Source organism: Centruroides sculpturatus, unplaced genomic scaffold (assembly GCF_000671375.1).
Source record: "Centruroides sculpturatus isolate CEXI.00-Female unplaced genomic scaffold, Cexi_2.0 scaffold1, whole genome shotgun sequence".
Classification (NCBI taxonomy): Eukaryota; Metazoa; Arthropoda; class Arachnida; order Scorpiones; family Buthidae; genus Centruroides; species Centruroides sculpturatus.
In genome coordinates, this window is record NW_019384326.1 from 2,330,709 (window position 1) to 2,354,621 (window position 23,913).

General features: G+C 32.3%; 3 protein-coding genes across 7 annotated transcripts in view; 2 read left to right on the forward strand and 1 right to left on the reverse strand.

Moving 5' to 3' along the window:
* Nucleotides 1–235: 235 nt before the first annotated feature.
* LOC111628027 (targeting protein for Xklp2 homolog) lies at nucleotides 236–11,799 on the reverse strand. 3 transcript variants are annotated; one of them, XM_023371755.1, is made up of 14 exons: nucleotides 11,559–11,799; nucleotides 8,389–8,451; nucleotides 8,183–8,302; nucleotides 6,492–6,570; nucleotides 6,044–6,400; nucleotides 5,673–5,979; nucleotides 5,428–5,599; nucleotides 5,233–5,347; nucleotides 2,293–2,491; nucleotides 2,115–2,216; nucleotides 1,865–2,047; nucleotides 1,661–1,804; nucleotides 738–849; nucleotides 236–648 (listed from the first exon to the last, which is right to left on the reverse strand). In XM_023371755.1, the coding sequence occupies exons 1-14, from the start codon at nucleotides 11,662–11,664 to the stop codon at nucleotides 350–352; spliced, it is 2,358 nt and encodes a 785-aa protein (XP_023227523.1). In that variant the 5' UTR covers nucleotides 11,665–11,799; the 3' UTR covers nucleotides 236–349. The 3 variants fall into 3 exon arrangements, with proteins under 3 accessions (XP_023227523.1, XP_023227515.1, XP_023227531.1); XM_023371747.1 differs by having other exon boundaries at nucleotides 8,389–8,478; nucleotides 11,559–11,798; XM_023371763.1 differs by having other exon boundaries at nucleotides 506–659; nucleotides 8,389–8,478; nucleotides 11,559–11,798.
* Nucleotides 11,800–12,880: 1,081 nt separating this feature from the next.
* Nucleotides 12,881–15,978, forward strand: LOC111627430 (prickle planar cell polarity protein 3-like). The gene is made up of 9 exons (XM_023371002.1): nucleotides 12,881–13,007; nucleotides 13,768–13,853; nucleotides 13,925–14,105; nucleotides 14,181–14,414; nucleotides 14,476–14,691; nucleotides 14,770–14,964; nucleotides 15,026–15,200; nucleotides 15,271–15,627; nucleotides 15,705–15,978. The coding sequence occupies exons 1-9, from the start codon at nucleotides 12,981–12,983 to the stop codon at nucleotides 15,863–15,865; spliced, it is 1,632 nt and encodes a 543-aa protein (XP_023226770.1). The 5' UTR covers nucleotides 12,881–12,980; the 3' UTR covers nucleotides 15,866–15,978.
* Nucleotides 15,979–18,173: 2,195 nt separating this feature from the next.
* Nucleotides 18,174–23,913, forward strand: part of LOC111628045 — a 150,026-nt gene continuing 144,286 nt past the window's right edge. For 2 of the 3 annotated variants that reach the window (XM_023371771.1, XM_023371803.1), the window contains exon 1: nucleotides 18,174–18,305. The gene's annotated coding sequence lies outside the window, so the exon portion shown is untranslated. The remainder of the gene's footprint in view (nucleotides 18,306–23,913) is intronic. The other variant, XM_023371788.1, reaches the window with a different exon arrangement.

The window sequence follows — 23,913 nt, forward strand, 5'->3', positions numbered from 1 at the left end:
TCAATATTAACATTATTGTTTTTCCATTTCATGTGAAAATTTTAGTAGTAATAATTCTTTAACCAATGATCCAAAACTTGCACGTAAGATTCATTAGATCAAAAACAGAATAAGGAAATTAATAAACATAAAATCTACAAATTTCAATTGTCATTATTTGTAATAAGAAATGATAAAATTTTGATATTAGTAATAAAATTTTATTTAAAAAAATTATTCCTATACAATAATCCTGTCAATTTATATATATAATATATAATTAAAAATAATGAACACAAGCATTTAATTATTACATAGCAGTTATGTAATACACTTAAGTGGAAATCTTTCTACTAGCAAAGGAAAAGTCTCATACTTCTGAAGCGAGTCTCTTGGAGCGCAACTTGGTTGCCAGGTGAGGAGACTGGGGCTGTGTAAGCTTAATGGAGCTCGGTTGTATTTCCAATGGGACGTAGTGTTTGACCGGGCGGGCTCTGTGGACGATTTTGGCCCGATATCTGGCGATCTCTTCCAGCTCTTCTTGTTCTCTTTCCTGTAACAGTTTCTCAAATTCTGCCTCTCTCTCTCTTTCTCTCAGATTTTTTAAGTATTCAAATTTCTCTCTCTCTGCTGCTCGTCTTTCCGTATTTAGATAAATACTTGTCAAATCTGAAACAAATCTTTGTGAATTTTTTGCATTGGAGTTCCGATCTTTTAATTATTGCTAATGATTCAATCTCCTTGTTAAATATATTTACCTGAAAGTGGTTTAGTAGATTTCTCAGGCACGAATGGAGATTTATAAAGGACATTACTCGGTTTTGCTTTGAAAATTCTTGCTTCGTTTTCCCTATTCATCTCCTCTTCGATCTATCAAAATTAAATATAAAAAAACATTTAAAGTTACAGAACTATACAAAATAACTAGAAGCTATATAGAACTCTAATCTTATCAGTTACAGATTTTAAGTATTACTTCATTCAGCATAATTATCCAATTTTATCAAAAGCAAAAATGAAGTTGGGGAAAGTTCTATTCAGAAGCATAAATTCATTATAAGTATTTGATATGTACTGTACTTTATCTCTCCAATAATCACATATACATGCACTAACACACACACTTCTCTGCTCTCCTGGAGCTCAAAAACGAAATATTGAACACTAAATATATAGTTTCTACTAAAGCAGAGTTCACATTGGCATAAGAACTGCTTGTTTGACCAGTTAGGGATATCTCAACTTTTGTCAAACTTCGGATCATCTGACCAATTGCCTTTTCACAACTAGTATTCAAAACTTTTTGAACCAATCATATCCTAACTTAGGTTGTGTCACACAGTGTTTGTTTCGTCTGTAGTGGTTCGTATGACAAGGCTTAAATGAGATTTAGAGTTAGAATCTGCATTGCACTTCTGCCACAACAATTTTGATATCTCCACAGAGCAAGGATGTGTACCAAAAAAGTGTGTAATTGTTACATTATAATTTATAGTATTTTATACACAAAAACATTCGTGCGTAACTACAAACTAGGCCAGTGAAATTAAAGTAGAATCAAGCTAACAAATGTTAGAATTCTTACAATGAATATGGTTGATTCCAATGTCTTTATCTAATAAACACTTTGAGTATTACTAACTTACAAATATTCCTTGGATGACATTTGATAAATACTTACTTCTTTTTGCCATTTTTCAAGTTTCTCTTTGCTACGTTGCTCCATAAGAAGATTAAATGGTTCTGCTTGGGTGCACGGTTTTTTAGGAACCGAAGGAAGATTATCAGAATAATTAGGCATAGGCTGGGCATGGAATTCTTCCACCTTTGTAATTAAAATAATAATAAAAATATTGTATATGTTTATGAATTAAAATTTCTGTACCTTTTTCTGATGTAGTAGCTCTTCCTTAATTTTCATTGCTTTTAATTGCCACCGTTCCCTGTCTCGATCTTCAAAACTAAATGGTTCTAAAACAGTTCTTTTTGTATCTAGTTTAGGCCGAAATGGAACACCTACATGAGGTAGTGGTCTAGATTTGAATGTGTGAATTAAAGAATTTTCTTTCTGAAAAGGAAATTTTGGATTTTATAAAATTTCTATAATATAGAATGAAAATATTATAATGACAAACCTCTTCGACTTTTTGTTCTTTCCACATTTCGGCTCTATGTTTCAAATGAAGATTTGGAGATTTTGGTTTGGTGACTGGCAATTCGGTTCTCTCTTTTATACCCTATAATATGGAAAATATTTTAAATTGTTATTGTTATTGATATATAAGACTTGTACATTTTTGAACAACTACAAACCACGACTCCTTTCAGAATTTTTTCCGGAACGGGATTTGCGTGAAACTGAAACGGTATGTCGTCATCTCCGGGCCGAGATCTCTTTCTCAAAAAATATCTCTCTTTGGATTCTGGTTTGCCGCTTTCATCTGTTGTTCTTGAGATATTCTGGGAACAGCTCAATATCTTTGGATTGATGGCAGTAGCTTTAAATTTATAGCTAGATAAAACATTTTTTTTGTATAATCACATTTAATAGAAAATTTGTTTTTTAATAAAGATTTTATCAAAGAGAGAGAGATTTAAGGCTCTTAATTAATTTCACTGCATGATGTTAACAGAGCTAAATCGTTTTACTCAAGGAGAGTTTAAATTTTGTGGAAATTTAAAAATAAAGAATATTTATTTTTTGCTGTTACAGTGCATCCCAAAAGTATATATAATAAAACAGAATTGTAAAATTTTAAGCATAAGGAACTTAAAATTACGAAAATAAAGCATTACTTGATGTTATTTATTATTAGCTTTGTTGTCAAGTAATAATTTGAATATTGAATCAAAACTTTCCAAAATGCCACATAGAAAAGAGTATAGTATGGAAAAAATTGCATGAGAACAGATCTGCTATCTCAAAGGGATAATCGAATTGTGTGCCTTTCACTACAACAGGATAAATCAGTTTGTCAAATTTTGTTTGAAAGTGAATTAAAAATATCAAAAAGCACTATTTATCGAAGAATTTTAGCAGTTCCATATATGAAATTTGTTGCCATGATGAAAAAACAATCACTAACAAAACAACACAAATTGGCAAGAATGCAGTGGGCTAAAGTTCACATGCTGTAGAACAGGGGTGGCCAACAAGTCGATTGCGAACCAATTTTGGTCGATCGCTCACGTCGTCTTGACTTCTTAATATGTTACACTTGTAACTGAATGCAACGTGCAAATGCAACTGTAGTGATATCAGATCCCCGCGTCCTCCCTCAGATGTAGCAGTTTTGTCGGTCCATGTGCAATCTATTCGTGTACAGTTGTAAAAGGGGAGAATAAGAAATGTAGACAAAGGGTCATAAAACCAAAAAAAAGAAAGGCGGTTAGAGGGACAGAGAGTAGGTTGTGACATGGTAGAGATGAAGGGTGAAGTGGTGGTCCTGAAAGTCTCAACGTTGAGTTTCAATTTTTCTTCTGTTTAAAATTAAATTGTGGCTTTTCTTACCTATCTAAACATAGTATGTATTTCACACCTCCCCTCACCACTTAGACTATGCCTACAACAACAAGTCAATCACAACACATTTTTAAGATAAAAAGTAGATCTTATGTACACAAAAGTTGGCCACCCCTGCTGTAGAATGACCAGTGGATCTCAGTTCTTTTCAGTGATAAAAAGAAACTTAATTTGGATAGTCTAATTATTAGCATGAAATTAGGAAAGAAGAGTGCAGTTTATCAGCAGGAAAAAGGGTGGTGGTTCTGTTATGGTGTGGGGCTGCTTTGGATTTAATGGTTTATCAAATTTTGTGATTTTAACTGGTAGACAGACATCTAAAAATTATCAAGAAATCCTAAAAAAATAATTTAATACTTATTGGAGAAGAAATTGGAGGACCTGATTGGATTTTCCAAGACAATGCCAGTATTCATTGTTCACACTCAACTAAATGGCCAGCAAGAAGCCCGGACATTAATCCGACTGAGAACTTGTGGGGCATTCTTGCTTGAAAAATTTATGCTAATAACAGGCATTTTTATGACTGTTTCAGAACTTAAACAAGAAATCATTGAGTGCTGGTTTCAAACAGATCCAGAAATCTTACACAATTTAATTATTTGAAGTTATTAAACACAATGGCAGTTCTATTTCATATTAAAACAATTTTCATCAATTTATGTTATGAACTATTGCTCAAAGTTTAAAATTTATCTATTTTTGGGACATCACAAAACAAGTACTTTGTGTTTAACACTTTGTTATATAATTATGTAATGGTCAAATATTGTAAAAACATTGTATTATGCTACAAACAAACAATAATAACCATTCGCATTGTTAAGAAATACTTAATCTATATGTTTTAATTTTTTAAAAAATATCTATATTTTTGGGCGCACTGTATTATATAGTTCAAACTGTATTTCCAAGAACATAATCTCAATTTATGATAACAAACCTACAGGAAGCCATAGCTTGCTTTATGATGATTCACTTGAGTTTTCTAGAAACCAATTAGATCAAAATGGAGGACTACTGTAACAATTTTTTTTTACAAATAACTCTATTCTTTCCATTTAAAGTGAATTTTACCCTGCAGTTTAATTTTATTTACACACTTACTTTACTTGTTATCTATGTCTTGAGATAAATTTAACTAGCAAACTATGGTTTAGTCACACACAAAAGGCATACAAGAAAGGCTCACAAAAAGGTGGAGCAAGATGATTGAGCAAAGTATAAACAAGACAACCTTCAAAATAGTATGGAGAGAAAAGGATTGGAAGAAAAAGAAAGAGCTGTTTATTGCAGACCTATCTAACCATTTCTACCCCAGCTTTAGGGTGACTGAGCAGTTAGGGTTGTAGCTTACCTCTCTAGGAACTTGGGATCAAATCCAGAGGGGTCATAAACCCCTGAAATTTTTCAGGGGTGGTCTATCTGGATATGTTGGGCTCAGTCCCTCACCGCCCAGCACCCCATTGTGGGCCTGGACTTGCTAGAAAAAGGGAAGCTCTTTTATTTTTTGTCCTGTGGAAACTAAGAGTAAGGCTAATTTCTTTTTAAATTATTTAAGACGAAAAGGAGAAAATAAATAATAAAATTAACTTCTGTTGGATTGGGATTTTTAAATTCTGTAACAATTGCCAAATAAAGATATCTTGGGAAAATACATTACATCTTTTTTTTTGTGAAATGTATCAATACATTTTATTACTGTACATAATAAAATGATATTTGCTTACCTTTTCATTTCTTGTAATAGAAGCTCTTCTCTTTCGGCTTGACTGAGCACGTTTACTGGACGGCGTCGAGACATGGCACGTAACTTGGGTGTCTTTGGAATGGTTAGCAAATTACCTATAAACACATGTGAATTAAAACAAAAGATGTAATAATGTAAATTGTTACTTTTTGTTTCAAAAATTTAAATTTCTTACCTTTTTCTTCTGTATTTTTAGCCAAACCGCCAAACTTATCGAATGCCCCTCTCTGAAAAGCTTCGATCTGTTCGGCAAGCGTTTGATAATTTTCCTGATTGTCTAATTTTCTCTTTCTATTTTCTGTTAAGTTGAATGGAATTGGTACAGTCAGTTCTTTATCGTGATATTTCTAAAAAAAATAGAATTATTTTTCAGAAATTATAGAACGGTTATTTGAAATATAACTTTTAAACAAATTATACCTGAGAAACAGGAGAAGAGTTACTTCTTAGAGTGGAGATGAAATCTCTTTCCCGTTCACACTTCTTTTTCCCGGAACCTTTTATTCTTTGATCTGTTGCAAAATTAAATGGCTTAGCGACCGTGTGATATGCCTGTGATGAACTATTGCCAACAGATGTATTGGCAGGCTGCATCATGGCTCGCTTCATTGACTGCTTGGCCATTTCGCGATGGAGTGATAATTGTTGTCTCAGGTCGGCAATTTTTTCCATTTCTAATTCCTCTGAAGACTTAATATTCTTTGAAGACTTAGCAGCAGCAGTTTTCCTATTATTATAAATTATATTAAATTTTTATAAATTGAATTTTTATTCCTGCAAAAACAACTTACTTTGAACACTGAGGAGTGGCAAGTTTTTTGGCTACTTTTCTCAAATCGTTTAGATTTTCGGAAGACGCACTTTTGTATTGAATCTTCTTAGCCGATTTCCGAGCAGATCTTCTCAAACTGCTCGTAAGACTTCTGCTCTTCATGCTTCGGATGCTGCCAGTTAATGCTTTAGACAACTGCAACGAGGGAGTATCTTTCTTTCCGGCTAATTTGGCTTTCTTACTCTTTGGAGTAGTCTTTTCCTTCGGAGTTTTGGCCGGAGTCCGTCGTAAATTATACAATCTGTTAAGATGTTTATTTCCAATTGCTTGCAGTCGTGAAGAGATTGTAGATTTCTTATTATTTGATTTTCTCTTCCTGAAAAATTTTATTTCAAATCAGAAATAAAGTATCTATAATTCCTTAAATGCTACAAATAATTTTATTTAGTAAATAACCAATTACTTACTGTTTGGAATTTATCTTCTTTTTCTCATTTTCATCATTAGATGACAAGATCTCAGTCAAATTTTCTGGAACCTTAATATCTAAAAACAATGATATCTTTATGTATAAATTTATTATTATTATTATTTTAATTTTAATAAAAATCTAATTAAACCACAATATCTAAAATCACTAAAATACTTTCAATCAAGGAACACAAACAAACTTTGTTGATATTGTCATTTTAATTTGTATTGATTATGTTCAATTTTGAATATGTCAAGTTCTCTGGTGAGCATTATTCTATCAAAGTTTGAAAAGGTTTACAAATAAAGCATGTATTTCTCTACGATATCGGCACTGATGCATACGTGCAATTACCTCAATGAATCTATAAGGCCCTGTACACACTAGGCGTTTTTCAACGCGCGTTAAACGCTCGTCGAATGCCGAGCTAACGCGCGTTAGCTCGGCGTTTGACGAGCGTTTAGCGGAGCGTGCGCACTGGCTCGGTTTGGAAATGGATGTGGAAGTGATTGCTTGTGTGTGGCTCCTCTATCGTCGCTATAAAAGACGACGGCGGAGGCAAAGAGAATTTTGGGTGCACCCAATATTACGAGATAGACTGACACATGAAATGTTTGCGACGTTGTATCCAAAACTAAGACAAAATAAATTCAAGTTTTTTAATTCTTTTAAAATATCTATAAAATCCTTTGACGATGGTTGGTCTCTTTTAGATTTCATCAATAAATAGATCAGTATCGAAATGATCGTTCTCCATTTCAGCACATATATCTCAAAGCGCTCGGCTGACGCCCGCAAAACGCGCGATCGCATGTACGGTAACATGGCAGCACATATATCTCAAAGCGCCCGTAAAGCGCTCGCAAAACGCGCGTTTTAACAAAAATCTATAAGCGCTCGCAAAACGCGCGTTTAACGCGCGCTTGGCTTTTGAGTGTGTACGGCTACATAGAACTCTTGGTTCTTTTAAACGCGCGTTTAAAAGCGCGCGTTTAACGCGCGTTGAAAAACGCCTAGTGTGTACAGGGTCTAAAGTAAAAGAGTTCCTTAAAGCCTTCCAAGGAGTCACATCAAGAAGAGAAGATGCAAGGTTCTCCCCATCCCATCTACTTCTCCAGAGAAGTAGGTGGGACGGCAACCTCTATGCCAACACCAATTTTACCAGCGATCACCTTCCAGATATCCACTGGAGGAGCCCGAGCGTAGGTCATACCTGCACAGACTGTTAACAGGCAGAAACAAAACACCGAGATTCATTCCCAGCTTAGTTACTCCTCAGCACACAATATACAATCAAACCTTGATTTAACCTTTGCCACTTGTTTGCCTCCAAAACTGCCACTAAATCATGTGACACACTAAACTGAAGAATTATATAAACAATGAGTTTGAAAGTCTCATGATTTAGTTATAATGTTTGCAATGCAAAAATCACACATGTGGTAACTAACTTATATATCAATATTTATGGGGAAGATCTGTTTAAAGTATGCATTGACACTTTATGAGAGTGGTACTATTTAGGAGAATGCTATATCAAAGGTTGACAGGAACCAGGCAGCGAAAATTAAGATCTTTTGGGATCTTCCAGGAATAAATTCATTCCGTGTAGAGTTTAGAATAAATTGTTACATTCTTAGCCAACAGATAATTACAAAGTTATTAAATATTTCAATAAATTGTTACCCAGACAAACTTTCTTAGCACTTTTTTTTGCACTTTTTGATTTTTTGGAAGATAACTGAGGTTTAATACAGGAAGGTGGCGTCTGGAACTCTGGACTGTCAGTCTTGCACGTCTTCACAGCTGCCAAAAAGTTGTATGTAATGAATTCGTACATTCTATCGTATGGTTAAAATTCAAATTTATTGCTGTCGGATACAAATACTTACGGGTTTCCTTATTTTTCAGTTTTCCTTTATCTTTAGATTTTGCCCTTTTGGAAGAAGTTTCATCTGTAATACCATTTTCATGATCAGTTTCTGGAATATTTAAGCATTTATTGTATTTTTGATTTTTATATTTATATAATTTCAAACAGAATGTATTAAATATAATGGAGTATGCACTATATCCTGTATTTTTCTGCACAAATGTTATAGTTCAGGCAGGATTTTTTAAAACTCTTTCCACTCTATGGGACTAAAACGCTACAAAAGGACTTTTGTAGCAAGCCCATTATGGGTTCGGTTAGGCTCAAGTAGGGTGGTTGGACATATCCGGACAGACCATTCTTGAAAAATTTCAACCTGGACAGATTAGATTGCAGGCCCTCCAGAGCAGTAAATGCCATCTTAACCACTCAGCCATCCAGCCAATATTCATGCGGAATTAAAAAAGAACTTACAAAATGAAACGTTAGTTTATTTCTTTAGTTATCATTTTTCTTGCAATTACTATATAGATAAATCTCAATCAAAATAAGCTGAAAAATTATTGTGCCAATGACCAGTTGCATTTGCAGAATTCATTCTGCACTCCCCAAATTTTAATGTATTTCTATGGAACAACTGGTCTTAATATGTACAAATCTTTATTTATATGCTGATTGTGTCTCAAAGCATGTTTTTAAATGCTTGCCTCTAATTAAAAATGTTGGCCACTATGGCAAATTTAATAATCATAAGTACATAAATTAGTTGCCTACTAGTAGCTGACTAGATAAAACCACCAAACACTTAGTTGGTCTCAGGTTTGCATCTGACCGACAGACTGGCCATGTGGATTTTCCGGGTTTTCTTAATACAGTAAACTCCACACAAACTCAGACTAGTAGGGGTGAAGGTTGTCGAGTTTAAGAAAGTCCAAGTTAGTGGGGTATTTTCTCTAACGACACACAAAACAAGATAGATAGATAGATATACAGTACAACAACTTATTACCATCAGCTCTATACAGAAGTTTTACTGAGTTTTAGGTTTTTCCTGAAATAATAATGTCAGCAGTAATCCCAAAAAAATTTTATGACAGTAATATACAGACTTTAATGAGTTGTTCCATCAAATTAGTTTTCAAAATTTTAAACACAAATTGCTAAAGAAAAAAAAAGTTACAATCCAATCTTGTACATTTTTCTATAGTCTGTCTACGGAAAGAATCAACTTGGGCATTAACCAATGAGCATCAGCCATTGATTGCTTAGTTGTGGCAAATTACTTCCCATTTCTTCCTCATTTGTTAAACATGTCACCACCATTATTAACAGTATTATGGAAGCTTCACGTTCTGATATTGGAATAGGTTTACAATAGTAGTAGTTAAACACACGATTCTTTACAGTTAATGAATGCTATAAAATATTAACATGATTAACGGAAAACTCATTCTGCCATCTAGTGAGAGAGAATAAAATTCACGTATTGCCTGACATATTAAGTGAAAAGTGCTGGCATCATTAGGAAACCTTTTGATCGGTTTAACTGAAGTGACATCACACAAGACATTGCTTTCAAGTCGATTCTTTCCGTAGACAGACTATAGAGATATACGGGAGTTTAGAACACTCCTGTAATCCTACTATTCAGTCAATTAGGGGTAATTAAGGATGGAGATTACACCTCTATATCAGAGATCCCCAAACTGTTTTTGACCTTTCACTTCTTTGAGGATTTGTCAATTTATTGTTTACTATATGCCTTATCGTCATCCAAAAGACAGTGCACTTACTATCAGAGGATAATGGATATAACTTTTTTCATCTTGCAGCTGCACTGTTTGTTAGAATAAATATGGTATATGGAGCATTTATTTATAAGAAATCACAAATATTGTAACAAAGATACAAGAAATAATGGCTTCAGTTAAATAAGAATTTAATAGTTTAGTATATCAAAAAAAAAATTTAAAAACAGAATATTTGATAACAGTTTAAGCCTCTTCCAGCACAAATATTTTATTAATCAAACAGTAAATAGTTAAACAGTTATCAATAATTGTGCTTTTTGCCTTTGCATTAATATTATTTAACATAATTATTCACTTTTACATAAACAAAACAGTTGTACAATAAGCTGTAATATATTATTTATTTTTACATAAATAAAAGTTGTAAACAAGTTAAATAGTGAATCAGTTAATATTCCCTGGGATGGGACATTTACACCGGAAGAGGCTTAAACTTATCATTTATCCAATTCACCAGTTTATGAGATTGATTATTAGAACGAACTTATAGAAAAAAATTTATTTTCAAATATGCATAATGCATTTTCTGTTCTATTTATTAAATTCCATTCTAGAACCCAAAGACCGCTGCCATACGCAGTCCATTCCATTAACGAATATTCCGTTATTACCAATTTAAGATGTTTTTGTACTAATTTTAGGAAATTATACAATATTAACAATATCAAAAGTGCTCAGCAACTAAATAAAGAGAAACAAAACACCTTTTTTGCCGAGAAATAAATATAATTTTAAAAAACAAACGTTTTCAGCCTAGTTAATAGGCCATCTTCAGGTCGAAATTATACAGTTATTAGCAATTACTTTTTAAGATATTTGAACATGGTACCTAGATTTATGTTTGTTTAGTTAAGTTACGGCAACGCAACACTTGCATGATCTGTCTACGGAATGCCTTCCGGGATGTCCCCTATTCAGGTATTACAGATGTGGAGAAAACCCAGAAAACTCCACACTGCTGGTCCATCCCGGCAGAGTGCAAACCCACGCCCGAACTCCCATTGTTCAGGGAACGGAACCGCTTGGCCATACCTAGATTTACAGAATTATCTGATAGTAAAAGAAATATTTACTAATATCGTATCTTTCATTGATATTACCATTACTGTTTATTACTTCAGTTACATTGAAGGATCAGTGCAAATGAAATAAAAAAACAGTAAATAAATACTGACTGTTGATAGTATTTATGTGAAATGTCCTGAAAACAATTTAACGTTCTCCAATAGACAATAAATCAAATAAATGCTTCATCTATGGAAGAATCTTGCTTACTAAATAAGAGATTTCAAGTAAAATTTACAGATTAAATCTAAAAACAATTCTTTGCCAAAGACTTTTGTCATAGTGAACTGTATTTAACAAAAGGTGTCCTCACCAAAGAAGCTATCCACGTTGTCGTCACTATGTAAAGGCTGATTGAAGTCGACAAATTGTGGACAGTCAAATTCCCACTTAGGATCAACTTCCATATCACTCATCATTCAAATTATATAAATAAGTTCAAACTGTTCGATTTAAATCAACGTAACTGAACTGAACATTCGAATCGACCACCAAAAGTTTTTGAATCCGCTCACGTGATTCCAACGTCGTTCATCCAACCAATCGTCTAGTAGTTCAATAATAAAAAAAAAAAAAGTAATAATAATAATCAATTTCATTAACGTATTTACTTGATTTATTACCAAGAATGTTTAAATTATTATTACTTTTTAAAAATAATTTTTATAGAGAGTATCGGTATTTGTTAAAATAGTACTTTTAATATTATATATACTGTATATTTATATAATGTCGATTAAGTTGTTTTCAATGTTGCCAGGTAGATTTAGAAACTCCTAGCGGCGAATGTAAACTTTTCATGTTTTTATATCGATAATAAAAAATTTTGATGTTTCGTTTCTAGTAAAAAATTCTTAATTCGAAAATGTAAAGTAATTTAAAAGAAATGCGTATTTATAGAGTTAAATCGAAAGCGTTTATCACTTTTTTTTTGTTTTTTTAGAAACGGTACGGCGCGCCTAAAAAAAAGGCGCAAAGCGCATGCACAGTATTCGGCGGGAAGTAGCAGGTCGTCATAAATATCAAACTCTCGCAAATATGTAACGGAGTTTGGCATTTATGGCGGCTCGCCTCTTCTAGCCGAATACTGCGTATGCGCCTTGCACAGGATTAGAAAATGGCTGATAAGAATGGTTATTTCCCATTTTGTGATCTATATATAAAAGGATCACGCCACTTTCTCCCGTTCGCTCGCGGAGACAGATTTGACAACTTTCTGTCAAGAAAACCCCCCAAACAGATCCGAAATTCCCCTGAATATTGAAACAATTTCCCCGAAATAGTTTTGTTCCGGGTACAATATATTGGTATTTTGACAATTCAGAGAAACAAATTTTCACTTTAGCGCTCAGGCGGAGTGGGCACATTCAAGCAAAAGCATCACGTGACGAAGCCACCTGTTCCTTATCTCTTTTGTCTTCGATAAACAGCAAATTTCTCTGAAATAAATTTTCATTTTTTATTTAAAATGTCAAAATCACACATTAATGTTTCGTCTTTTTTTTTTGAGTCTATGTAAAAATCGCATTAAAGTTTTCCTTTTCCTATGGGCATTAAGAAAGCCTTTAAATAAAGTCCATTGTGGGGCTGACCGAATTCACAATTGGAGTGGAAAATGTCTTAATGCACACGCTTGTTACGTCACGATAGTTTCATCGGCTGCAACAATAATTAACGTAGATTATTTTGTAAGAGAAGAAAAATGTTCCTATTGTTCTAACATTCCTAAAAGGCCATGGAGAAAAGAGACGAAGGAATTTCGGCAAGTTATCGAATTTTCTTTTTAGCAATTCTAAACAAATTATATTGATCGATAGTTTTACGACTTTGTTGTCGATTATACAGGCCAGTGGCGCGTTATCGTATGGGCAAAAAGGGCAATTTCCTGGGGCCTCTACCAACAGAGGGCTCCAAACTAATATTTTGTAAGAAAACGTTTCCACATAAGAAAGATGTCTGAAGTCAACACTACGTGTGGCCCCTAATACAAATTTTCTTGGGGTTCCCATAAAGCTATAACGCGCTACTGGTACAGACCCAATACGATCTACTCGTTTTAACCGTTGTTTTAAAGTCACTTTAATCAACAAATGCTTTTATTTATTTAAAAAATCCATATTATATTTATTGAAATTTGATTTATTTTCATTCGTATCACCTGTAATTCTTTCTGAAATATTTTTGAAACACATCGAAATTAAAAGTCGTTGTAATTTATCTTCAGTTCTTACATTAATTGGCATTTTTTCTTTTGATTCTCCGTCCATTGGACATTAACGGGGTATTTTTCTTTGGCCACAATGAGGGTGACGCCTCGCCCATTTCAAACGAGATTCACTTATTTGTTTCATGGCGGATTTTTGTGATAGATGATTTTTATAATATAATGCTATTGTATTTTTCTTTATGAATAATTGCAAAATATTAGAAATTAACATTTGTAAATAGAAATAATTTCTTTTGACGCTGAAAAATTATTTTTTGATTTTTTAAGTCTTTTTTTTGTATTTTTCATTAAAAAGGGTCCACTAACCGTAGAAATGGACGAAGGACAACCGTGTGTAAAGTGCAAGAGTCAATGCCCGGGTTATAAACCTCACGCTTGGAGGTAGACACTCGAAATATATAAGTGAATAACGATTAAAAATGCCACAATAATTAGCTTTGTTTTTCTGTTAGAGCTATCTGCGATCATTGTAAATGCATGCGTAAGTGGCACGAAATTCGTCTGGATGGCGCGACTAACGTCCGAGATAGGATAGGACTTAAGAATAAAGTGGAACAAAACGGAGTACAAGATAAACGGACTGCCGTAGAGGAAGGATATTCGTGGGTACCACCAGGCTTAGCTGCAGACAAAGTAAGAAATTACGGTAGAAAGGCAATTCAACGGAAGTTATATACTTGTCATCTCGATTGGTTTTCGTATTTTCAGATCCAATCGTACTTCGCACGGATTCCTTCCGAAAAAGTGCCTAAATCTGGAAGTCCAGGCGAAAAATATCGCGAAAAACAACTAATTATACAACTTCCCGATCAAGACTTTTCTATGGTATTCTGTAAATTTTTAGGGAAGGAGTATCAACAGCTTTATATAGACTTTAATAACGAACGCGATAAAACAGCAATGGATATCGCTTATGTCAAAAGTGCTGTGGAACGAACTTCGGTAAGAATGCAAAGAGAATATTTAAATTTTACTTCAATTAAAACTATTTTTCTGTATTCAGGAATGCTACGGTTGTGGAGGGACCGTGATACGTGGAGATTTAGCAGTAGTCAATTCGAAATTAGGAGAAGAGAATCCATTCCATCCGAGTTGTTTCGTGTGTTCGGTATGTGAAGAATTATTGGTGGATTTGATCTGTTGTACTCTAGAAGGAAGAATTTACTGCCAACGTCATTACGCGGAACAAATAAGACCTCGATGCTCTGGTTGCGACGAGGTGGTAGATTTTAGGTTATTTATTTATTTTTTAAAATTCATGAATAAAAAAATGAATATCGTACTCTTGGATTTTCAGCTAATTTTTGGTGAATACACCAAATTAATGTCAAAATACTGGCACCCAAATCATATTTACCGTTTGAAATGTGAAGAATCTCCAAGTAGCCAGGAACTTGTAAGGGAGAATCGTGCATTTTTTACCCGCTGTTACGAAGAAGCGTATTGCAATATTTGCCACGAATGTGGAAGAACAATAGGAGTACATTCCAAGGTAAGATATTAACAAATAAAAATAAAAATATCTATCAAATTTAAAAAAAAATTATTTTCAGAGTCTTTCCTACAAAGATAAACATTGGCACGAAGAATGCTTTGTATGCAATAAATGCCGTATTCCGTTGACAGAAAGATCTTTCGCCTGGAAAAATATCCAAATCTACTGCGAAGCGTGTTACGATGCAGCTTTCGCTTCCAGATGCGAAAAATGCGGCCAAATATTTCGAGCTGGTAAATGAACATTTGGATATTGTCGTAATTTAAAATGGACGTAAAAATATATTTAAAATTTAATTTTTAGGTACAAAAATGTTAACGCATGGAGACAAACAATGGCACAAAGAGTGCGTTCGCTGCGTTGCCTGCGCTAACCTCGTAGGCAACGAAAGCTTCGTTGAAGTAGGTAACGACATACATTGCAACAGCTGTTACCAACAAAAGTTCGGTTCAACTTGTGTCGAGTGCCATCAAATTGTTACCACCGAAGGTGTTGTTTATGGCAACAAACTATGGCACAATCAATGTTTCTGTTGCACCAACTGTCTGGTGCGTTTGGAGGTACGTCGATTCGCACTCAAAGACGATAAACAGTATTGTGTCGAATGTTTCGGAAATTTGTTTGCAGAAAGATGCAGCGGCTGCAACGAACCAGTTATCGGTTAGCTTTATTCTCGATTTTTCTATACTTACAACAGAATTAAATTTATTTACTCCGTTTTTTTAAAATATTTATAGGCATTAGCGGAACTCGCTATACATCTTTCGAAGGCCGAAATTGGCATAACGATTGCTTCTTTTGTGCCGTGTGTAAAGCATCGCTAGTGGAAAAAAATGCTTTTACAGACGGGACGGATGTGCTGTGCCCGGGATGCACTAAATCAAAAATAATGATGTGATGCGGTATTCATCAAATTCAAAAATTTAAAAGAGTCATTTCGATAGAAGTAAAATAATAATAATAATAATAATAATAATAAAATTTAAAATTGCAGTATTATCAATTTTGTATTTTAATTTAACGCCACGAAGCCGAGATTTTAAGAAACGAAATTTGGCACGGTATCTTGTGTATAAGGAGCATTGATACTACTAAATTTCGGTGGTAAAGGTTGAAGGGGGTTACGTGTCGTATCTCAGTGGGATCGGACTTAACGAAGATTTTATTCGTTATTAGCATTGTTACTGGGTGTTTTTTGTTTTATGTATTGGCATAGAACGTAATAATGAATTATGTAAGCTAGCATCTCTTCTGCACGTTCTTTATGTAGAAACTGCAACGACTTGTTACGTAAATTGTGTTCTATACAGTCTTCGTAAACAGATACTTCTTCACAATGTTTTACAAAGTAGTCATCACAATTCTTTATTAGCAGTCAAATCTATAGTTTAGGGTATATGATTATTAATTAATTACTGATCGCCTTATGACTGCCGAGAAACATTTATTTAAAGATGCACAGACGTTTCCATCTTTTGTTTAAAAATGTAACCTAAGTTGAACTATAAATTAGGCTAAACGAAATAAAGTGAACTGTTTTTAATCTCGATTTCCGTTAATTGCGAATAATTGTAAAAGACATGATAAATACCACTAGTCTCACTATTAGAAGAAGAAACCTTTACTTATAATTTTTTTTATATTTTAGAGAGGTTATCGAAAGAAATTGTGCCTCTTCCTTTTGATTCTAGCTGTTGTGATTTTAATAATTGTACTTATTGTTATATTATCAAAGAATTAATGTATTTCACTACTCGAAAGAGAGAACAATCAAAAACCCTTCGAGTAATGTTTATGTTTCAATTTATATTTCCTTGGAAAAAAAAACAAATCAAACAATTTACCTGAATAAGTTGCAAAAATATTTTAATTTTATCCAAACAAATTATAGAGAGTACTACGCTACTTGTTCCCAGTTTTGTTGTTTGTTCATTGTAAAAATTTTTTTTTTCTCTTTTGGCTGTCAAATTTTGATGAGAAAATATGAACAGTAGCAATAGATTTAATCTGTTAAGAAGTAAGAGATTTACTTATAATGAACAGACATTTGTTAAATGGAAGAGTATTTATAAGATTTTGAAATATATATATATATATATNTTATCGAATGGTAAAAAACTTAATTTTGAGGGTTATGATGAGTTTAAAACAAAAAATTGTAAATGTTCATAACGAATAACATCTTTATTAAGTCCTATCTCTTTCGAGATATGACATATGACAACCCTCTATATCCCACCCCTTTAATATTAGGGAGCTGTGATGCAATAAATAATAATAAGGAGCAATGATGATATTTGAAATTAATAAGGAGCATCAATGCTCCTTATACACAAGCTGTCATGCGAAATTTCGTTTCTTATGGACCCAAAACAGATACATACATGGCTTATTTCTTTGGACTCAGGAGGTCTCAATACGTGTAGATTTACAACAACAACAACAACAAAAAAAACTTCAGAGTCAAATTTGACACAATTCCAATACTTTCCTTGGTACGTATATATACAGTAGGGAAAATAAAATTAAGAATGTTTAGAAATGCATTTAACTTTTCACTACAGAATATTTTGTCTTGTTTAGAAACGTTTAAATAAAGGGTTGAGGAAAGAAATGTCTTGCTATTCACTTTTAAATTAAAAAAAAACTAAGTAGGGTAATTTTGACTCGCACCATCTTAGTTAAACTTTTTCTTTCCTCGGCAAAATTTTACACGAGTTAGAATATGCTAACTCGTTGCCCTTACACAAACCAAATTTCACGCCTTTTGACTAAAAAGAAAATGGCGGACGTAGTTGGGACGAATAAAGTAGTAAACCAAAAATATACTATACGGCCACCAGATGGAATTAGCATAAATTGAATAAAATTTTTTAGCTTTCGAAATTATTTTTACAATATTATTTTATGTAATGTTACCGAAATAAAAAAAATACTAAATTAAAGCAGGATAAACTTAATAATAAAAAAAAAAAAATATTTCACAATTTAATGCGCACGCACATTACCGTCACAAAACAGAAAATTACAATTCGGTAAAACACTATTAAAAATTTTTATTAACATATAGAATCATAAATAATATTTATTACATATTAATACTTATACTCTTATAACGAAATATAAAAAAATATTTAATAATACGAAAACTTATATATTAAATTAATTAATAATATAAAATTTTCTGTATTCGCCCGGGAAAGACGCTACTGTAGCAGACAAACTTCAATGGCGTTTTTGAATTTTTTGCTGTTTTGAAGGCGATTGACAATTGAGAAGTTCCGATTTTTTTTTTTTTTTTAACGTGGCGATTTTCGTGTAACATTAAATAACCAAACGTAAGTTGTTTACATTTAAAATTATAATCAAATTATACGATTTTTGTGTGTATACATTGATTAATCTAATAGTGCTTGACCTAATAAACTCATTTTATTTTGGGAGTTGTTTTTTTTGCTATTTTTATTTCGAGGAAGTTCTTTTTATAATTAATTTTTTTTATTTAATTCTTATTCAGGCTTCTTCTCGTGTATCAAAAGCATCTAAAAATAATTCTTTTTGACATTTATTAATGCATTTCTTTACTGAAATGTCTACGATTTAATGTTTTAATACAGTTTTGTGCGCTGTTTTCGTGTTTTTTTTTTATTTTTTCTTCATTTTGCTTAATTTTTGATGGAGATTTAATTAAATTTCTATCACTTTCTATTGAAATGGTAAGAGAGGTTATTTGTATACAAAATTCTCAATTGATCCTGTTTGTTTTTATTATTGTTGCTATGTAGAACTTATGGTAAGATGTTAACTCTGAATGAGGAGTTTCCCACTCCCTGTATGTGCAAAAAAGTACAGGGGAGATACCAGTATGTACGACCCTTTACTAGATATTAACCTCCAAAGGTCGGTTTTTACTGTGTATCGGTATAATGCCTATTCTCCATGCTTCGTGTGTAGTCGCGTGCTACGGCTCGCACCGAAGTGCGCACCTCAAGGTGACCCTAAAACTATATAACGTTGGCTGTGTTGAGCATACTCGACGGTTCTGGAGCTGTTGAGTATTTTTTTGCCAAACGCCTCTACGGTAGTGCTGTTTCAGAACGTGTTTGTTATTTCGATGTCATATTTAGTATCGTCTTTCATTTATGCTACTTGAATCTGACCGATAATGGTCGCTTTTAGTTCTAATGTGTACGTCGCTTGTCGTTCGACAGATGTAACTACGTAACGGCTACCGATTGAAACACCTTTGCTCGGTTACGACTGTTGACTGTGCCGAACGCAGCCGTTGAGTACTCTGTGAATGGTGAAGTGGGCTACTCGAAGCTGGCATAGTTGTGTGGGCGAAATAGTTAAATGTGATAATCTTAATGGAGCATTGCAATTTTGGGAAGACTTCAAAAGGTCACGTGTAGGGGTATTGTTTCTTTGACTTTTTTGCTGCTATGAGTATGGTTCATGGCTCTGATAAGGTCCCATTCAGAGGTGTAATTGTACTGAACTGAAGATGTTTTTTATGTTTTATTTTGTACAACCAATGCATTTTGGGCTGTTTGGCTTCCTCTCCAGTCTTTATTATACAATCTGATAGAACTGAAATGATATTTAGCAACTGCTGGAGTAACTAAGTATTTTAAAACAAAGGGGATAAAACAAGTAAAATTATAAAACATAAAAGTTAAAACTTGCTAAAAAAGTTGGAAAAAACCACAAAAATCTTAAAAATGAATCAATGAAACTACTAAATTAAAAGCAAAATAAAATTGATATTATTCATCAAAAAGTGTTCCCGTGTGATAAGTTCTGCATAACAATTTTCTTCTTACTCCCAAAGAACAAAAGAAAACAAGAAGCAATCAAGTATTAAATGATCATATTTAAGTATTTCTATACATCTGATAAATAACAAGTAAATAAATAATATAAAATAACTGTTGTGGCGATGCCTCAAAGATGGAAGAAAACAATCCTTGAAACAATAAAAGTTAAACATCCAAATAAAAAAATAATCAAGTAGGGAAAAAATATAAAATTTACAATATACACAGGGTTGCTTTGTCAAGGAATTTTCTGAACTTTTATGAATAACTTAATATATTTTGAGAAGTCTTTTTCATAAGTCTAAATTAGGGGTCCCCAAACTTTTTATCCCGTCGACCCCTTTATGGAATATTTGCCTTCTTATCGACCCCCAGAATAAGTATTTAACAAAAACATTAAATCATTTTTGCATTTCTAATGTTAAGCGATAAGGAGACCCGCATAACAACCCAACAAAAAATTTAAAATTCCCATATCTTATAAAATCCACCCAATAACATTAACAGAAAAAGGAGATATTTTCCACTGATTTATAATTTAAAAAAATAATAGCAAAATAGATAGATGGAAATTTGCCTATACTGTAGTTCTTAAACCGTACATGTCATAATACGTAAAATACACACTTATCTTTGAAAACATAACATTAGTTATATTGGATGAAAAAACCTCTGTCATTTTACGACTACTACTGAATGCCTTAAAAATATGTTGAAATGTTTTTTTATTAAAATAGTTCATATTAGTGGGATGGATGTGTCTGAAGAGAAGCAGCAAGATTATTGATATACTATTGAAAATTGGTAAGTTTTAGTCGCAAATCATCACGGTTTTCCAAGTTCAATCTGTTCCTCTGTTTTGTCAAAATTGCGTTCGCGTGGATAAAACCAGCTTCAACCATGTATGAAGTTGGGAATGCAAGAAAGGTTCGGCTTCTGCTCTGAGCTTGGGATATTTAGGACAATGTTGTTATTGCTCCAAAATTCACTGAGGTTTTTATTTTTAAACAAAGCTTTAGCTTCGAAATCTACATATATTTCACTCAGTTCATCTTATAAGTCAGGTTGACTAACTTCATTATCTATTTTTACATCAAATGCATTAGCAAACCATTCGGGAACATGCATATTCTCAGAGTCTTTGAAACCTGCTTTAAAGTCTTCTCTTAATTTATCACAATGTTTAATATATATCTCCAAATCACGGTCGGAAATCTTTTCATTTTCTTTTAGTACTCGCAAGTTTGAAAAGTATTTAAAATCGGATCGTGCCAGTGAAGATTTAAATAGCTCCATTTTTATTCGAAAGGCCATAATGATTGTTCGAGCTCGAATAATTGTAACATTTTTTCCTTGCAAACGCTTCTGTACTATATTAATGATTTTCGATATATTACGATATTTTCTATGTAAAGGACAAAATACTGTATCTACATTTAGATATAAAATACTTAGAATGACAACCCTACTAGAGTGTAACAGTATGTTTGTGTATAAAGAACTACCAGCGTTCATAACATGTTTGTAATACTAGTACAGTTGCCAGATGCGTGAAAACAGAGTAACACATGCTTAAAGCGGTGTAGGCTAAGACAAAACTCAACCTATAACTAGGGTAGTCAGTAATGTTGTTGATCATATCAGTATTTCGAATTTTTATTGGAATATTCCATTTTTTTCCTAGACAGTTTAATTGATCCTCTTTGGTATTAATCGACCCCCTTTCGACCCTCGTGTATTAATCGACCCCTGGAGAACTCTTATCGACCCCAAGGGGTCGATATCGACCACTTTGGGGACCCCTAGTCTAAATTGTGAAGAGACAAGATGTGTTTTTTTGTTATGGAATGTGATTGTTATGTATTAACCTATGATTTGGAGGTAATAAAATGTTGAAAAATTTCTATGCCAGAATTCTGTTATTAAATTTACTTATGGAAGTGTACATATAATATTAGAAAAACTTCTTTATTTGGAGAATTTTTACACATACATGTTTGGAATCTCTGAATAAAGCAGTCTGTTTGTCATATTTAGAAGTTAGAATAGATTGATTTATTAATCCAAACTGTAGCTCCCAATTATATATATGTGCTGTTCTGTGTGAACAACAGTTGAACATGGATCAGTTGGTCCTAAGGACATTCTCCTATATATATATAATTTATATAATATACAGTTTCAATAGAGAATGCAGCTCTTGTATTTCTGATAAGTGATATTTAGCTCCTGTGACAAGGTTTTGCTATATATTGATTATTTGTTGTGATTATTTAAATTTATTTAAGTTTCTTTTTTGAATGAATGTTGGAAGTTATAAGTTATTCTATTCCAAAAGTGAACTAAATATGTTTATGGGAGCCTGGATCAATATGAGTTTATGTATTCATCTTATAGCTATTAATTTCTGTTTTTGTGTATTATTTTAATAAAGAATTAATTTATATATGCATAATTTTAATATAGATTTTGGTTATTTAAGTATATGCAATATATATAAACAATAAATCCACAAATCTGCTTTTTAAGTAATGCCGAATGATCCATTATATTATCGAGCTGTAATAAGGTTAAATTAGCCTTATTATAGCCTGTTAACATAGTAGATCATCTAGTAATATTGTACTGGTATACCCTTACATAAATACTTTATCTGCTAGATTAAAAATCCAAGAGCTGTTTTGATTAAAACATTTATCAATAAGAGTTTTAAGGCTTTATATAAAATCTAAACTCTGAAGAAAGTTTAATTATTTCTATACGTTGAGAATAGTATATGTTATTTATTGTAATTATATATATATACATACACACTTTAGAATTAAAATTAGTTTGAATATTATATCTGAATTGATGATGGTTATAAAGTATGACAAATGACTATGATGAAAATTACAAATATCTTGGAATTGCTATATATAGACTGAATTTATTCTTTATTATAATGATATAAATATATCTCTTTAAGAATAAACTCATTAACATGCTTAAAAATTATGAATTATTTAATGCTGAATACATTTTAGATGATAATCTACTCTTGAAATGTATTTATATGAATAATAAAAAAATACAGTGAAAGTAAATGTTTGTTATGTTAACATTAATGCTATAGCTATCATGTGAAGATAAATCAGTTATTAGATACTGTTAATGTATTTTGCCATTTTATTACGTTTTTCATTCAAGTTTTTCTGTGTTATCTTTGTCTTATTTGTAGTGCTTAAAGATAGCTGGGGAATATTTATCTTCATGTAACAACAAATTTTGTTTATGCTTTACATATATAATGTTAAATATTTTAAGTAGCATTTAAAACATTCCTTCTATTATATCTTAGAAAATTCTGGTAAAACATTAAAATACTATTTTCATTGCATATTTTGTATTCATAAAATTATTCAGTTTAAAATTCTACTATAATCTAGAACAGGGATGGGCAACCTGCGGCCTGCATTAATATTTTTTGCGGCTCACGTTGCATAAAATATGAATAAATATATCAATTTTCCAGCTTAAGGAAGTATGCAGCAAAAATTCAAACATTATTTTCTACAACTTACGTATGTGAATTGTTTTTCTGCAATGAATTTAGTAAAAATTAAAACAAGAAACAGCTAACAGACACATCAAAACTAATTTAAAACTAGCGTGACTAATATTTAATCAAATATTTTCGATATATTATGTTTACATAAGTTTCAGAAGCTAAATTAAGTATATCTATGCTAATTTATAATTATATATGAATAAATAATTGTGATTTACTGACATTTTTTTCTCTTTTCTCTTGTATGTGGCCCGCATCAGATCAAAAGTCTTGAAATGTGGCCCTTACATAGAAAAAGGTTGCCCATCCCTGATCTAGAACATACTTTACATATTTCACATGACAAAGTTAGTTTGTTTTTATATTCTCCAAAAGCTGAAACTATTCAAAATAAACAACACAACACATCTTACATTTATATTCCAGCACACATTAATAGAAAAAAAAGAAAAAAATAAACGTTTCAGCTACATTCAGGAAGCTGCTTCGGGTTAGGTTAAGCCATTCAAAAATCATATGAGATGCTTTGTATTTCAAAACAAAACATTCTAGCAGCAACTATATGATGTTATTTAAAAA

What these genes read in the sequence shown, in the direction of transcription:
- LOC111628027 (XM_023371747.1), bottom strand. Translation starts at nt 11,664, where the DNA reads ATGATGAGTGATATGGAAGTTGATCCTAAGTGGGAATTTGACTGTCCA. An exon ending in TAAAAATACAGAAGAAAAAG is followed by an intron (nt 5,348 to 5,427) that starts GTAAGAAATTTA and finishes ATGTGTTTATAG; the next exon opens with GTAATTTGCTAACCATTCCA. An exon ending in ATCTACTAAACCACTTTCAG is followed by an intron (nt 649 to 737) that starts GTAAATATATTT and finishes GATTTGTTTCAG; the next exon opens with ATTTGACAAGTATTTATCTA.
- LOC111627430 (XM_023371002.1), top strand. Translation starts at nt 12,981, where the DNA reads ATGGAGAAAAGAGACGAAGGAATTTCG. An exon ending in GATGCTCTGGTTGCGACGAG is followed by an intron (nt 14,692 to 14,769) that starts GTGGTAGATTTT and finishes TTGGATTTTCAG; the next exon opens with CTAATTTTTGGTGAATACAC. An exon ending in CGGCCAAATATTTCGAGCTG is followed by an intron (nt 15,201 to 15,270) that starts GTAAATGAACAT and finishes TTTAATTTTTAG; the next exon opens with GTACAAAAATGTTAACGCAT.